The sequence below is a fragment of the Poecile atricapillus genome, chromosome 1, assembly GCF_030490865.1.
Source record: "Poecile atricapillus isolate bPoeAtr1 chromosome 1, bPoeAtr1.hap1, whole genome shotgun sequence".
In the NCBI taxonomy this organism is placed as follows: domain Eukaryota; kingdom Metazoa; phylum Chordata; class Aves; order Passeriformes; family Paridae; genus Poecile; species Poecile atricapillus.
Genome location: NC_081249.1, coordinates 122,926,946 through 122,942,084, shown reverse-complemented (window position 1 = coordinate 122,942,084; position 15,139 = coordinate 122,926,946). Strand labels below are relative to the sequence as shown.

General features: G+C 38.2%; 1 protein-coding gene across 2 annotated transcripts; it reads right to left on the bottom strand.

Annotated features, from left to right (window-relative positions):
* Window positions 1-1,072: 1,072 nt before the first annotated feature.
* LIN7C (lin-7 homolog C, crumbs cell polarity complex component) lies at window positions 1,073-14,809 on the bottom strand. Of its 2 annotated transcripts, XM_058839684.1 has the most exons (6): window positions 14,713-14,809; window positions 8,811-8,929; window positions 7,642-7,713; window positions 7,075-7,284; window positions 4,363-4,549; window positions 1,073-3,843 (listed from the first exon to the last, which is right to left on the bottom strand). In XM_058839684.1, the coding sequence occupies exons 1-5, from the start codon at window positions 14,747-14,749 to the stop codon at window positions 4,394-4,396; spliced, it is 594 nt and encodes a 197-aa protein (XP_058695667.1). In that variant the 5' UTR covers window positions 14,750-14,809; the 3' UTR covers window positions 1,073-3,843; window positions 4,363-4,393. The 2 variants fall into 2 exon arrangements, with proteins under 2 accessions (XP_058695667.1, XP_058695659.1); XM_058839676.1 differs by having other exon boundaries at window positions 1,073-4,549.
* Between the last annotated feature and the right edge of the window lie 330 nt (window positions 14,810-15,139).

Sequence of the window (15,139 nt, the reverse complement as noted above, 5' to 3'; positions counted from 1 at the left end):
AAGCAGTAACACATCAAAACTTCAAATTATTTCTAACCTATTTTTAAAGGGCAGTTTTATTGGGTTTTTTTTGGTTTTTTTAAATTAAAACTAGCAATGAATTTTATCCTGAGGCCCACTTCTGAATCTCAGATGTCTTCTGTTGAGTGTGCCATCTTAAGACTCTCCAAACTACAGAAATTTTTCTGTAAAACACTGCAGCACCCACTTTGCTCTGAAACCAGCTTCTCATCAGGATTTTGGAAGACAAAGAATCACAGAAACTCAAACTGCACCGTATCCATGATTTCCCTGTAATTCCAATGTTCACATACCAACCATGGTCTCACCCTTTCTTTGTATCAATTAAATTCCAACTTTGCTTTTTGACTTACTGCAATGTCATAAGAAAGGTCATGGAAATTATTTGGTTTTTAAATAAATCTGGAAACCTGTTTTTATTTCCAGTTCAAGTGTTATCTTGTTATCACACCAAATTTTCACATAATATTGCTCCATGTATTTTCAGTTCACAGTCCAGCCTACTTAAATTAAAAAAAAACCCAAACAAATAACAGAACCCCAGCTTATTTTACATTCTAAACTGAAGCATTTTCTCCTAAGTTAATCTCAGTTCCTAACTCTAGAAACATTTTACTAACAGCCTTACAAGTTGTCCTTTGAAGGACTTAAGAGAAATTCAGTATCTTATTACTTGAGATACTTGATTCAAACAATTAAAAGATCTGACTCAAAATGAGACACTTGATTCAAACAACTAAAAGATAATATCTGACTCAGAGTAATATGCATCTCTGAGTTTATGTAGCTGACTTCTCAAAAATGGAAAAGGCTCAAACTACTATAGATACTTTATAGCACTTCTTTTCTCCAGCAAATCACAGCGTAGACAAGGGAAGATTCAAAAGCAACCAGAAGACAAACCAATCACAGATTTAAAGCTTCTCTTTTCAGATGCCCACACACATGCAGGTGTTTATGTTATGCCCTAGAGACTATAAACAGCCAATTAAAGCAGTCTATAACCTGTACTCAAAATGGAAAGTCGGAAGAAAAACACAAAAACACAATGTGTGCGAGACTGAATTTTTATTTTTCTGTTGATAAAACCCAAAGATCCTTCACAGCAGCAACAGATGCAGAAGTTACTTGCAGAAATGATACCTCTTTTTAATCTGTTTGTATACCCAAATATGAGAAGTGTGTAGGGGCTGCATATTAACACAGTACAGGCACTGCTCAGTAGTAACAGAGATCAAGTTTCTTGCAGTATTTTAATCGACCCTTTTCTTATTATTAAAGGATTCTCATAGTATCAAATATGATTATTAATTAGTTGACTGTTATTTTTTTGTTACTGCAATTTAAAAACATTTATCCAATTCTACACGTACTATTTATATGCCCAGATACACCTCTCCACATTTTGTAGTTGATAAACCATAACCAAATGCTACAATCCGTAATGAAAATGCTACTGCATTTAGCAGCTCTAGCTGCAGTAAAGTATTTCATTAGAATAACAAAACACACCTCTTGTTCAGTAATACAAGGATACAGTTCATAAAATGAACATTCCTATCTTGTATCCACACCTTTCTGTAATATATTTATATATATATATTTATATATGGCTCTAAAACATATCTCTACTAATTAACATTTAAATTAAAACACATCCACAATTGGTCTAACTAGTGATTTTGGTCTCAGTACTTTAAACATTAGTTGTTCCATAAAAATATACAATTCCACAACATGGTTGTATCAGTAACATGAGACCTTTAGAAAGAGGCCTATGACATAAAACCAACCATGCAATTCAGTGCTCAATGTCATCTAACTGATAAATATTTATACTGCATTTCCAAATTACCAGTATCTCCCAAACTTCTCTTTGCAGGCTTCCCATGCTTACAAACGTGCAGAAAGCAATCACATTTCTCACTTGCTCATAGCAACCATTATTTTTTTCAAATAGATCAACTGACAAAGCACAAGCCTCAAGCTGTGATTTTTAGATTATTAACCTTTTCCTTTCTTTCACATACTGCTTCATGTGAAATAAGACTAGGGATTAGCCACACAGCAAGAACTGCACTTTTCAGTGTAAGCCTCTAAAAATCAAATTACTAACAGTCAATTAGGATGTACTCATAGCTGCCATACAAGTGAACTGATGCCCAGCAGACAATGAAATTAATTCTTCAAAAGGTGAAGCTTAAAAAACCCAACCCCAAACCCAAAACCTAAACTACACAAGTACAGCATCAAACCTGGTAGATTCCAAAAAGTGGATCCATGTCCAGAAATTTTCAAAATGGTACACAAAACCCATGCCACCATCAAGAATACATGAGATAAGACAGTAACTGTTTACAGATGGAGATGTCCTTATTTAGCAGTTGTGATGTAGTACTTCTGTAGTACAAACAAGAATCCCCCAAGTCAGGAGCAGTCAGTCATAAAACCCCAGACAAGTTCACATGTCACAGTAACCTGGCATATAAGACTCAGATCATTTTACTCTTAATAACAATCAGTAATTTAGGTACTAATCATTTCAGAACCAATACATTCAATATGTAAATAAAACTACAGTAAATGATACTAAAAAGACAAGAATGGTATGACAATTAAGATAATTCTTTTACACAGCAGAAAGTCAGGGAAACATGGAATTCTGTTGCACTGCATTTATATATCTTCTGTTTCTCAATATAAAAATACATCTAGTGAGTCAATCCAGAACTACATACAGCAATCATGTTTTTCCCCACAACTGCTTTAAAATAGTACAAAATAATGTAAATTGCAGAATGATTGTTGTAAATTTGTAAATGTTGGCTATTACAACATCATTATATAAGAACACCAACTGTAAATTATTTACAGGAGAGGTAATACAATTTCCAGAATGGTGAATTATAATTTAGCAGAAGTGTAAAAACAATGTACTTACCAAAAACATTACAAAATCCGGTATCATTATCAGCTACACAGTAGATTGTGATTACATTTTGTAGTTGACATACAACGTATTCTTAAGAAAAGTGCGAAAATACTGCTACATAAGAATCTTCTTTTTTTTAAAAAACTCAGCTAGCAAAAACCCCAGCAGATTCTATGCTAAGAAATGTCAAAAGAAAAGAAAAAAAAGGATGTTGATTGTATGTCTTATTAAATGCTTTTGAAAAATCTGTAAATTCACTTTCTGGCTTTGAAGTCTGACAAAAGGCTTATTAAAAATATCAACAGAAATATTACCATATATGCTTTTCCAGGGCATTTTAGGCCATTCTAGACCTACACATTCCTTCTAAACTGTGAAACAGAAGGAGACTGAAAACATTCTGAAGCTGGCTGAACTGCAGATTGTTGTGATCAGTGGCAGAACGCCCTGCTGGATGCCCATCATCACCAATGCACCCCAGAGCCCATGCTGGGGTCCCCAGTTTGCATGTTTGTACAAACAGCCCAGGGGATGGGACAGACCACACTCTCAGTGAACCATCCAAAGGGACCTCAGCAGGCTGGAGAAATGGGCAAACGAGAGTCTCATAAAGTTCAGCAAAGAAAAGTGCAAAGTCCTACACTGAGGGGGAACAACCCTGTCCAGACTGGGGGACTGAGCAACTGCAAAGCAGCCCTGCAGTAGCAAGCCACGAGCCACCGTGTGCCCTTGAAGCAAAGAAGCACAAGAGTCTCCTGGTCTACACTGGAAAGAACATTGCCAGCAAGCTGAGGGAGGGGATTCTTCCACTCTGCTCAGTCCTTGTGAGATGCAGCTCAAATGCTGGGTCCAGTTTTGGGCTCCCCAGTTGAATACAGAAATGGGCAAGAGTGAATCCAGTTAAGGGCCACAAAGCTGATTAAGTGATTGGAGTATCTTACAAGGAGACATTGGGAGAACTGGGATTGTCTCTCTCGCCTGGAGAAGAGAAGGCTTGGGTGATCTTACCAACCTGTGTAAATGCCTGAAAGGGAGGAGTAAAGGAAGAGCCTAACTCCTCCCAGTAAATCTAGTGATTGGACAAGAGGAAGCGGGTGCAAGTGGAAATATCAGAAGCTCTACTTAAACATAGGAATGGATCTTCATAGTGTAAGGGAGAGCAAAACACTAGAACAGACTGTCCAGAGATCTTCTGGAATCTCCATCCTTAGAGATGTTTAATAACCCAGCTTTCACACTCCTGAGCAACCTGCTCCAGCTGGCCCTCCTCTGGGATGGGCAATGGGGAATGGACTACATCTAGTCCCTCCAACCTCAATTGTTCCATGATTCTACAAAAAGGACAGGGTCTTATGACAGGCATTGGATCAACTGAGTCACAAAGAAACTATAAAATGTAAAAGGGATATATATTTTTTCTTTAAGTTATTGCACACGGTGTTAATTTTGCTGCCTTCGTTTTGCTGATCTCATTTTTTCAAATCTTGACTCCATTTCTTCAAGGACTTTTGGTGTGTATCGCACAACTAATTTAACCTTTCCTTGAGCTGCCTTCAGCAGTTCTACTGCTTTTTCATGGTGTTCACCTTCAACACTCTGTGAAGTATAAACCATTCAGTATTAGTAAAGACATAAACTGAAAACAGATTTTTTTCTTTTGTTTTTTGTACAATTCTATATAAACAATTATATTCATGTATTTATTTATATGTACTCTATTTTCAAGACTGTGTAAGGACAATGTAATTCAATTTCAGGACTTATGTTTCAAAAAATCAAGTGAGGGGATGATAAAAATGCTAATTAGTATTAACAAAAGAATAGTGCGAAAATCTTGTTTAGGTTTATATCGGACAAGTAAATTCTGTAATGATAACCTTAGTAAATTATGAAATTACACTTAAAAATCAAAAGCTTCAGGAGAATACTTACTTAGAATTTAATGTCATTTTTCTTCATTTGCATGCATTTTAAATTTAGCAGTCAATTTGCTTAATAAATTGCCACAGACAACTGCAAGATAGCTGCCTTCTTGATGTTACCCTGTATTATAACAAGGCAAAACAGTGCATACTGGGTACTTGCAATGGAGCAACTAACATGTAGTGTGTTGCTCATCTTAGTGCTCCACATGTCCCTCAGTAAACCCAAGACATTCAATTTCATTTCCTCTAAACTGATTATCAATAGCCTAACCCAACTCAGGAAGACCAGAATAAAAACGCTTTCCTAAAACAACTCTCAGAATTTCTTAGAATTATACGAGATTCGTCTAATTACAATTTTTAAGCAATGGCTCTTAAAAACTGCATCCAATTATACATTCCTGGACAGCACATATTTTATCAGCAAAACTTATTTCTCCCAAACTTATTAAACACAACGACGGGACTACTCCAAGCCTACCTCCCACTGGTGCTATTAGAAGCTAGAAGGCAGGTGATGTACCTGTTGATTGGAGGGTTTCCCCGTTACTATAAAGTTACTTACAGAAAGAAAAACAACAGTTAAAAAAAAACCCAAGTTATTTCTCTTCTATCAGACTTAGACAACACATACATTTGAATGTTTTCATTTTTGTTATTCAAGTGGATGTGTAGGCTGTTCAGTTGAAAACTGATAATAAAAGGTTTGTTGAGTTCTGTTTAATTCTATCAAAACATCTAAAATTCTGGAGTGCACTCAAGATCTCCCACCTGAAAAAAATAAGCTTGTTTTTCAGTCATATTCCCTGCAGTCTTGGCAGTGGCATTTTTTTATTGTCATTAAAGTATAAATTACAATCACAAGAAAATGCCTGTCGTGTATTATGATGACAGGATTCCATCTGTAAATATCAGATGACAATGATTTTTCTGAGACTACGTTAGTGTTCTTAACAGCAATTTATGCAGTCATTCATTTGTATTCTTACAACAGCTATATGTATTTATACATGTGCAGGCACACACAGAGTCACTGTTAGCTGTACTAACTGCTTGATGATCGGGTTCACTTTTGGGTGGAGTGGTGGTTTTGCTGTCTTTAAGAGTCTGTGGGTGAGGAAGGACTCATCTCAAGAGAGTTTTGCACAAGTCCCTCAGTGTTTCCTAATAACAAAAGGCCAAGGCAAGGACAGTTGCATCCCTACAGCTATGATTTCTATTATGTCTCTTGCAAAGGACAGCTGGACTCCCAGGTAATAGTCAGGAGCCAAGTATGTCAGAGATTTGTGCTAACCAGAAGGTCTTACAGTACAGATATACAGCGTCTGTACTCAGTCACTATTCCTTTAAAAAGTCAAAAACCCCCAGAATCTAGCTTGACCCTCAGTCCTAAAATAAAATTTGGTTTATAGATGTAATAATGAGAATATTAATTTTAAGCCTGCATAGAGTAAATAAAAGCAAGTGTTTGGGAGATATTTACATGCATTTGAATGAAAGCTGTCTCAAGTCAAAGCCTGCCCATAACCTTTTCTTTCCAGTTTTACTTTTTGTACTGTTTTGTTTTGTACTGTTAATACTTCAGAAGAAGATACTAAAATAAAAGAAAAATCCACATCAGCACTTAAGACATTTATTTCTTAAAATACAGTAAAAAGTCTGCTTCTGAAGCTCAGTATAGTTAAGTGGAAGGAAAATAAAAATACCATACAAGGTAACACTACTTTGTAGTTCCATCTCATTACAGTTTTCATCATGTGAAAATGCAGTAGCATTTTTACTGGGAAAATATGAGGATCTGGTCAGCCAAAAGCAACATAGCATAATTTACTACCTACCTTAGCAGGTGCAGAAAACTCTATTAGTAAAAATCTGCATCATGAAACTTTGATGAAAAAGGAAGGCAGTTTGTATTTTACAAAATTCTTTGACTACATTTATATAACTCCTTGGAATCTGAAATACTGATATATATGGTACAGTTCCTTTTTGAGACAGATAACCAAAGCATAATCCTAAAACTCTCAATGCACACAAGTCTACAGAAGCCTAAGCAAATTTGTTTTGTGAGAACAAAAAGAAAGTATTTTGCCAAGATTAGAAGACACAACGAGCTTGTGCCATGTGTATTCTCGGTGCCCCCTCAAGTGGAAACAAGCAGTTACTGCTACACAAAGAAAAGAAACCAGTTCCTACCACTCCGTTTACAGAAAGCAGCTGGTCTCCACGTTTCAGGCCTCCGTGTCTGTCAGCTATACCTCCAGGGATAATTCGAGAGATATAAATTGGAGAGTTTTGTTCTTTGCCTCCCATAATGTTGAAGCCAAGACCTTCTTCAGTTTTGGGTAGTTCAACCACTCTGGGATGAGAATGACCTTCACTAGCAGCAAATGCAGCTACTGTGGCCTGTGAGAAACAAGATTTTCTCATTTATAAGAAATTAAACAGTTCCTTCAGCTAGACACAGTGGGCAGGCTGAAAATGTATTTTATCTCGAAGTACTTAAATGTTAAGACAAATGAGACAATTAATTCCCTATGTCAGGAAATTACACACCAACACTAGCATGAAAAATTCAGAGGTCCAAGAATAAAAAGGAAATTGAAGAAATTTTAAAACAAGTCTCACTACAGCTTTGAATAACCTGTTAAGCTTATCCATTTTATCAGACATCTAGATAATATCCTTCTGAATTTTATATAATCTTCTGCTTCTGAAGTAATAAACTACTGTGTTTTTTGCAAGATAGAGTTTGGCTTTTACCTTTGCTGTTGCATTAGCTCTAACTTCTGGGCTACTGCTGATATCCACAGTTTCATATACATGTTCATACACCTTTAGAGACAAAACAGTTTCAGTATGAGTAAAATGGATATTTTTCTGCTTAGGTAATGCAACAAAATATCAGGTGCAACTCAAAACTGTGTAAATTAAAAGTACACACCTCTAGTGTTACTCCCTGATTCACAACAAGAACAGGCAATCTTACATTCTATGAAGAAACAAATCTCTCAGCATTTTTATTGCTCAGTCTCAACCAAAGTCTTCTCTCTTTCCACAGCATTCAGACTTCACCAGACTTTGGAAATACTTATGGCTAGGCTTGCATGCCTGACTCAAGGCATGATGAATATTTTCTCTTGCTTGATTTAAGTTGGAACTCTTTAATATGGATGCACACAAAACCACTTAAGGGCAGCTCTTCAAGGCTTTGCTGACCCAAATCATCCAAACCCATCCCTCCCCACAAACTCCCAAATTTTACTTCAACTTTAGTAACTAATTGAATATTTAAAGAAAAAATAGGATTGAAAACACAGAGACAATAAGAATACTAATGCTAAGGAGGTGCTTGCACTGAAGGCTAACCCACATCATCTCCTTGACAACCATTTGTACTTGCTAAACAGTAAGTACAGTGTCCTCAACAGGATGAAAACATCAAGATGACACCTGTGTCTACAAACAGATTTTTAAAATCATTCCAGCTGTTATCATTAGTATTAACAAAAGTAATACCAATACCACATCCAATCACCTGAAAGTCTCCAAAAGAATACCTGGAATGAAGATGAGGTGGCACAAGACTCCACCTAAAGATAGCATGGATTTGGCTTAAAAATAACATAGGCAACTGGTACTTTGTCTGTTCTTACATACCAACAGGATAACATCCTGCTAGCTGCCAGTAAGGACAGACTCTCAAAAGAACCTTTAAGAAGTGATTTGCTACTAAGCCATTATTTTACACACCTATGGTGTCCCAAATTAGTTTATTTTCAAATTACTTTAAAATAAGGTTTGTTCTATTAAGCTCTGTAAATTAAATACAGCTTTATGAAGTTCAAAATCAGTTTACTGCACTGAGCATAAAACGGAAAAAGTAAATCATACTGGTCTTTAACTGAAGGTAACTGCTTACATCAACTTACCTCTCTCACAGCATTACAGAATTCACTTTGGAGGACTCTTTGCAATGCCTGTAGCTTCTGTGGTGGCACTTCTCCACTTCTCTGTAATTTTTCCAGCAACTCAATCGCTCTGCAGATGTCTACAGAAAAAAAATAAATAAAGCACTAGTAATGACGAATGCCTGAGGAATTTCAAGGTATTTTCGGGGGTTGTTTTTTTTAAAAACTAAGTTAATGGAGCAGTCTGTGTGTGTGCACTTGCATACCTTTTAAAACTATGCTTTAAGTTACCCATAACACTATGTATTTACAAAATGAAATTTATGCAACAATGAAACACTGTACTTTCATCCTGTTATAAACCAACCATGTCAACAACCCTGTAACATATCTGGATCTATCACTGACATATGCATATTGCAAAGACAATCCAATTTTTCCTCAAAGGACTGAAATATTGGTATGTATATTAAAGTACTGGTAGTGTATACTTCATAATCTTCTATGGACAGCATTTTGTTAACACCAGCTATAATGTTATCAAATATGCTGTCTAACATTCCTTTTATATTCAAAAATTAGTTCAGTAAGGTACACTCAATACTTCTCATAGAAGAGGGCTGAGAACTATCTAGCCTATTTCTTTTCCCCCCTCAAGCGCTTATAAAACCAACAGAACTCTTTTTGATATTCTCAGCTGAGTGACAACATCTCCAGTCTAGAATACTGAACCCCAAACCTCTTTCAGTTCCTTGAAACTTTTTCCTAAGAGTTCATGATGTCCATTTCCTCATAAATGCTGCTTTGTGAAACTGAACTCTATGAAGGATTTGATTCCAGACCAGTATGACTCAAGACAGGCATCAAATGCAATGTGACATTCTCTTGGCAGTGCCAGAGAGCAGAATACATTCACATCCCTCACTTGTATTTCCAAACTCTTACATTAGTGGTTATTCTGAAACACCCAAGTTCTTGAACAGAACTAGAACAGTCTCTTAGAAAAGCAGATTGAAAGGATTACTTTCATTATCACAAAGACAAAAAAGCAGTGATTAATCTACTGTATAAAATAACACACAGATCATTTTAGAACAGGATGAAGTCTGGCACATTGCTATGTCCCAAATGCATTACTTAATTTTTCCTGTAATTAACCTCTAGGTACTCATTTTTCATGTGAGTGCACCCAGTGGTATCACGTCAGCACAGAGGATGTGCAACAGACATGAACCTGTAAAATAGGAGTGAAAAAAGAGAGCACTTATGTAACAGGATGAAAATGTAGTAGGGTTCAGGTTCTGAAATTAGGGTGAAGTGCACTGGCAAGACACAGCCCATGGCAGTGTTCTGTCCGCTCACATGAACTATCACACACATTTTACAAACTACTAGATGGAGACCAGGTCATGCAGTTGATTAAACAAGGTATAACTTAAGCACACAGACTGGAAACAAATCCTTCATGGAAAAACGCTCAAGCACTACAGCTGTAAGACTCATATTACTTCTGATCATAGTTAATGTTCCCACGTGCCATGACAACTTGGTGTTTTCTGGCAAGCATTTCCAAGCTTTACAAGCATCAGTTATCTAAAGCAAAGCTGTATCAAAACCAAAATTATCTACTAATAATCCCATGTTTTACAGAGAAGACTTTTACACAGGCATGCATATTTGCTATTTGTATAATTGCAAAATAAAAAAAAAAAACAACAACTACTTTTTAAAATATTATTTCCTAATACATATTTTGTATTTAATTTAAATCTAAAATAGTTGGTGAAATTAAAGATATTCTAAATGATGCAAAATCACCAAAGTTCTTAGTAATCCCATGTGTTCAGCAATAGCAGAACTGACTAATGTACTACTGTCCTGGGTTGCAATGAAAGATATAACCACAAGTATGTATTCTATTACTGTGCTGAAACCAGCTGGGGCAGTGTTCTTTATGTTTTCCATGACCCATCCCTCATAACTGGGGGATCTCTTCTGTTAATGGGCCACTGAGTCTCACTGCAGGACTGATAAAATGACATCATCCCATTGGGAGATGCTCCACCCAGGGGAGGAGACAAACACCTAAACCTGTGTCTCTTTGGAGATTTGGAACACCACAGCAGCCTCTGTCCACTCAATTCCCAGAAGAGAGAGACAGGACCCATCTACACCACCAGACCTTCAGGAGAAAACTCATCCTTCTACAGGATCATTGCTTCAACAGCACCACATCTGTCACTCCAGGAGGATTGCAGCCACATTTAACTGGACTGCTACCAACACCCTGCCCAACAGGGTGCCAGGCTGTGTTCTGACTCTGTCAGTGGGTTGGTTTTTTGTGGGTTTTCTTTTTTTTGTACTACTGCATTTTTAATTTAATTTTCCTAGTAAAGAACTGTTATTCCTATTCCCTTATCTTTGCCTGAGAGCCCCTGGATTTCAAGATTATAATAATTATGGGGGGTTGGTTTACATTTTTCCATTTCGAAAGAGGTTTCTGCCTTCCTTAGCAGACACCTGTCTTTTCAAACCAAGACAAGTACTTAATTCATGAAGTAGCCCACTGATCAACTTGTAGTATGATCAAATGGCAATTGCAGCACTTCCAATCCAACATATTAATGAGAAATGTCTAGCAAATCTAGAAATTACAACATCGCTACCATTTAAACACTCGCAGATATTTTCAGACAAATGATTATTACATGCACATAAAGACTATGTAGTTTTTATGTGCCTGTAATAATCCAAGTTGCCATTCTTGAGCCTGTGGCCTATGAACTGTGTTGAGATGTAAGGTGTACAAACTTGTTATCAGTTTGATTAGGATTCTGCAAGAAATTTTAAATGATGACAACAAAGTACTGATCCAAAGAGTAGCTGTACAAACTAAGACACCAGAATTCCACGTGATAATTTCTCTTTTTTCACCTTCATGTTTTGTCATTAAATTAGATATGCTTCCTACCTGTATTTCTTAACAGACATTGAATGATGCAGCACTTTTTACCCTAAGGTAAAATTGGTTTGTTTGGGAACCAGCCATGTCCTTCATTAACTACAGACTAAGAACACAGAATCAGCTTTTCAAAAAGTGATTAGGATACACTGAACTGGATTCATTTTAGGTGAAACTAAAGCAGAGGACATGCTTTTATAAAAAAGTGTTTTCAGATCAAAGGACAAGACTATTGCTATAAAGCAAAAACCCAGAGCAGTCAGACACAGCATGAAAGTTAGATCCTCAGTACTCAGTAAATCTTTTATCACACCACACTTCTTACTCAGGTAAATAGAGACAATACATCCCATCAGCAGGACACTTTGTTCCCAGTAGTTTTGTTGTGTTATTGAGAGGATCCCATTATACCAGTGTGGAAGTGCAACTGAGCATAACTTTCTTCTACTGAACTGCACTGCACACCATAAGACAAAAGCTGAATATTCAATCTATCCCAGCAATATTGCTTTAGGAAAAAGAGTTTTGCTGAGAACTTTTTCTTTCATTTTTCAAGAAAAGCTTGCTGACTACTGTGTTGATGCAATTTGCTTCCTCCTGAATTACTAGCTGGAATATGATCAGCTGAAAGCTGTCTTCCTCACAATATAAACACTATAGCTTAGCCAACTGTTCAGCAACACAGACCAAAATGAATAGTACAGAAGTGTTCCAATGATGGATTTCAAAAAGGATCAATGTAGATACAATTCCAGAGATGGGCAATTAAAAAATCCCAAACCGTAAAACCAACGGTAAAAACAAATCCATACATAACAGAAAAATTGATTTTCTTTTCACCTTTTCTTCCTTCTAATAACAAATTGCCCTTTCTTCACAAATAATTTTTTTGTGATCATAGATACTAGACTGCAATCCTGAAAAAAAGAAACATTTAAACTAAAAGAATGGGGAGGGGAAAAGCCAACAAGATGCTACCACTCCAAGTGTGTGTGACCAAAACATAGAAAAAACACAGCATCCTCACAGATACTACTGATTAACCACCTCCACTGTTTCTGTTCAAGTATTCTAGATTCATAAGCTGCATGTAGAGTTAGCACATGTCACCACTAAACTGTAAGAATAACCAAAATGCTAACTGTTGTTTCATTCCTGCCCTCTAGTGAATTTGGGTGGAGGTGTTTGCAATGCAGCTTGGACAAGAAAAGACATGAGAATTTCAAAGTGCCCTGGTGGTAAGCATAAAGTAACTTTTCAAAGTTTAAAAAGCTTTTAAACACATTTTCTACACTATTCTCTCTTTACTTATGCTGTATGCCAACAACATTAGTGACTTTCACTTTGAAGCTAATTATGATTCATCATCAGGCTACCATGCAGTCAACCCCACAAAATTAACACTTATTTCTGTAAATAAGGATCTTGCTTTTTGTAGGTCCATTATAAGGTGCTCTCTTTTTCTTCTTTTCTTAAGAAGACCAATATGCTTGAAGACCAAACAGCTCCTTTGTTTCACTGAGCCCTAAATAACTCCGCAGATTTGTTTGTTTTCACGGACAGACTGTAGTGGCAGGGTAATGAAGTGAAGGATAGGACCTGAGCCTTAAGTCTGCAGATCTTCCAAGCAAAACTAATCCACTGCTGAAGCAGCTGCCCTAATTAACGAGCTTTGGAGTAGAGAGAGTAGATGAGCTGTGGATTGTGAAGAAAAGACCTTACATAACTCACTATTTACACGCCAACTCGCACATTACAAGTGGTTCCCTTGTGGAATGGAAGCAGGGCTAGCAAGAAAAGAAAAAACTGAGTTCTTCAGTAGGTAAGGCGACAGTACCAGAGAAATAAAGTGGGTATGCACAGTGTGTTATACACCTATAAAAATAAATCTAGCACCATGAGGAAAAGTCCTAGTGGGAATGGCAGTGCAGAAAGTCAGATCATTCAATCACCTATAATTCTCATACTTGTTTTCCTTTTCAAAAACATGATTTCTAATTATCAGTAATCATTTCCCATGTAAATTTCATTTCCCAATCCCTACTGTCCTAAATACATACCAGTAAACCAATCATCTATATTGTTATATAAGCATCTGTGGACATTACACAGTACCAGATAAACACATTGAAGGAAATTCACAGTTGTTTCTTAAAAACTGTGGATAAATGTCACGAACATACTACACAAAAACACTCAGCTAGTTCTATATTTTATATTTTGCTCTTAATTTCAGTTACACACTGCATGTATTAACAATATAAATTGAGACTACATACTGGAAAAAATGGGGTGAAAACATAAATATGAGAGGGTAAGAGAGGACAATCATGAACAAGTGTAGAGGGACCCTTGCATGTGTCAGCTCTCTTCTATAAAAGAAGCAAATTATTATTCTTAACGCACAACTAACAGACTGAACTTAAAATACTAAGAATTCTGCTGTGTCCAAGATGATGCCATGAGAGAAACAGAAACCAAGCGATGGCAGGCTGGCTGAAGCGTTAACAGCAGCGAAGGCAGAGCAGACACAGCTACAGAAGGCCTTAGACGAGTGCACCCAGGGAAACTCAGCCGCAAAATGAAACGCGACAAAAACCTCCGGGGACCGCATAAAAACAAAGCCGAAGAGCTCCGTCCCAGCGACACGCCTGAAAGAACCAGAAGCGACGGAAACCTGTTCAAATCAGATCAGCTGTTCAAATCGGTTGCGGCTGCGCCCGGCGGAGAGGAGTGGCTGAGCTCCTGCGGGAGGGCGACAAGGGAAGAGCGGCATAGCTGCTGCTGCTGCCTCTGCCGCCGCCCCGCGGCCTCGGGCCGGGCCACGGGGGGGCCGCCCAGGGGCTCGGGACGGGCTGCGGCTGCGTGACGGGAGCCGGGCCGGGCCAGGGGCTCCACCGCCGCCGGCCGCCCGCAGCAGAGAGCGGCAGGAGCGCCCGTCCGGGCCGCGGCCGCGCTCACCTCGCTCCAGCCGCACCGGCTCGCCCAGCGCCGCCATCTCGTCCTGCCCGGCCCGGCGGAAGTGACGTAGCGCTGCCGGAAGGGCGCGGCGGGCGGGCCGTGAGGAGGCGGTGTGGCCGATGCTGAGGGGCGGGCGGGCTCGGCCCGGGTGTCCCCTCAGTGCCGGGCGAGCCCTGACTGCCCGCCAGTGCACCGGGGCGTCATTCCTGCGGACTGTGCGATGCCCATATGTCCTGATGGGAATTGCAGTAGAAAATGTCCTCTCCGATTTTTTCCCCCCTCATCCTTTAGCGTGATTGAGGACTGTTTACGTGCTAAAAACACCACACTGTGAGGGCAGATCTTCTGCGCACCCGGAGTGCCCCTGGAGATGGGATATGTACATAGGTTAGATATGTAAATAATGTTAGATATACGTACATATATG